We start from the raw sequence: 1,131 nt of genomic DNA, 5'->3' as shown, positions 1-1,131 counted from the left end.
GTTGGTGGTTGTCCTTTGTCACCTACTTGGCGTAGGCCTTCTCCAGCAGGGCGCTCCACATCTCTGCCCGCGAGTTGCTCTTGGTGTAGATCAGACGATTGTTCTTAGTTGGAAGTTTGTCATCAATGACCACATCCACCCAATCACTGAACCGCCACAACTGCCAGGACACAGGGAAAAGTCACAATCACATTAGCTTATTGTATAAAATTGTGAAATGTTATCCCCATTGGTGGTGTCTCTTGCTCATGACCCCTGCTCACCATGAAATGGAAGATTCCACAATATCCATCTTTTTTGTCAAAGCTCTGATCCTCAGGAACGACCCGTGAGAAGAGTTGTGGCTGTAGGGTCAGTGACGAGATGGAGGAGAGCAGCCAGCAGTCACCTGTGTGGGGGAGGAACATACATGACCCTGTACATATTTCAACATGATGGCTGACACTTTCTGTGCCTGGCCCCTCCTGTGGACATGAAGAGTTCATGTTACCCGTTGTGGGAATTTCACTGAACGTCTGAGAATCCTTCCTGCTCTAGGAAAATATTGTGGATTACACTCAACAATCGTCTTGTCCTGATTTTCATACAGCAAGGATGCTGATTGCATTGGCTTATTTAGAGATGTGACTGCCATCTAGTGGTGTAGCATCAAATAATATTTAATGTCACAGCTCTGTTAGCAAAGATACCTTTCCCAGGTGAAGACTGGATGTCCCGTGAGTGTTCAGAATGAACAATTCTGTAGGACATCGAAGACCTACCTTACCGATTTACCTCACCCGCCATCATCACTTTCTGAAGAGAACTACAAGTCCCAGCGCTCAGCGTACACAGTAATTACCCAGCTCTCCCTGGCAGATGTCCGATGTACATGCCCCGCTCTCTATGAATTTGGGATTAGTGCAGATTTCCTGTGAAGAGAAAAGGACGGAGTTCGTGTTATTTCCTGTACAGGGTGACTCCAACCAGAATCGATATTTCAGTATCTCAGTGTCATAGGGAAATCTGAACCCACAGCCTCTGGGGGGCCCAACACCGCTACTGACTCCCCCAATGTGACCAGGATACCCAGCAATATGCCAGGATACCCAGCAATATGCCAGGATACCCGCACCATGCCAGGATACCGAA

At 47.7% G+C, this 1,131-nt stretch overlaps 1 protein-coding gene across 2 annotated transcripts in view; it reads right to left on the bottom strand.

Annotated features, from left to right (window-relative positions):
• Nucleotides 1–1,131, bottom strand: part of LOC140343501 (calpain-1 catalytic subunit-like) — an 8,484-nt gene that overhangs the window by 5,647 nt on the left and 1,706 nt on the right. For both annotated transcript variants that reach the window (XM_072430189.1, XM_072430190.1), the window contains exons 2-4: nucleotides 842–911; nucleotides 264–388; nucleotides 27–160 (exon numbers count right to left, since the gene is read on the bottom strand). In XM_072430189.1, coding sequence (XP_072286290.1) covers nucleotides 27–160; nucleotides 264–388; nucleotides 842–911 — 329 coding nt within the window. The remainder of the gene's footprint in view (nucleotides 1–26; nucleotides 161–263; nucleotides 389–841; nucleotides 912–1,131) is intronic.

Source organism: Pyxicephalus adspersus, chromosome Z, assembly GCF_032062135.1.
Source record: "Pyxicephalus adspersus chromosome Z, UCB_Pads_2.0, whole genome shotgun sequence".
NCBI classification, from domain to species: domain Eukaryota; kingdom Metazoa; phylum Chordata; class Amphibia; order Anura; family Pyxicephalidae; genus Pyxicephalus; species Pyxicephalus adspersus.
The sequence above is the reverse complement of the archived record's forward strand: the minus strand, read 5'-3'. Positions and strand labels throughout refer to the sequence as shown.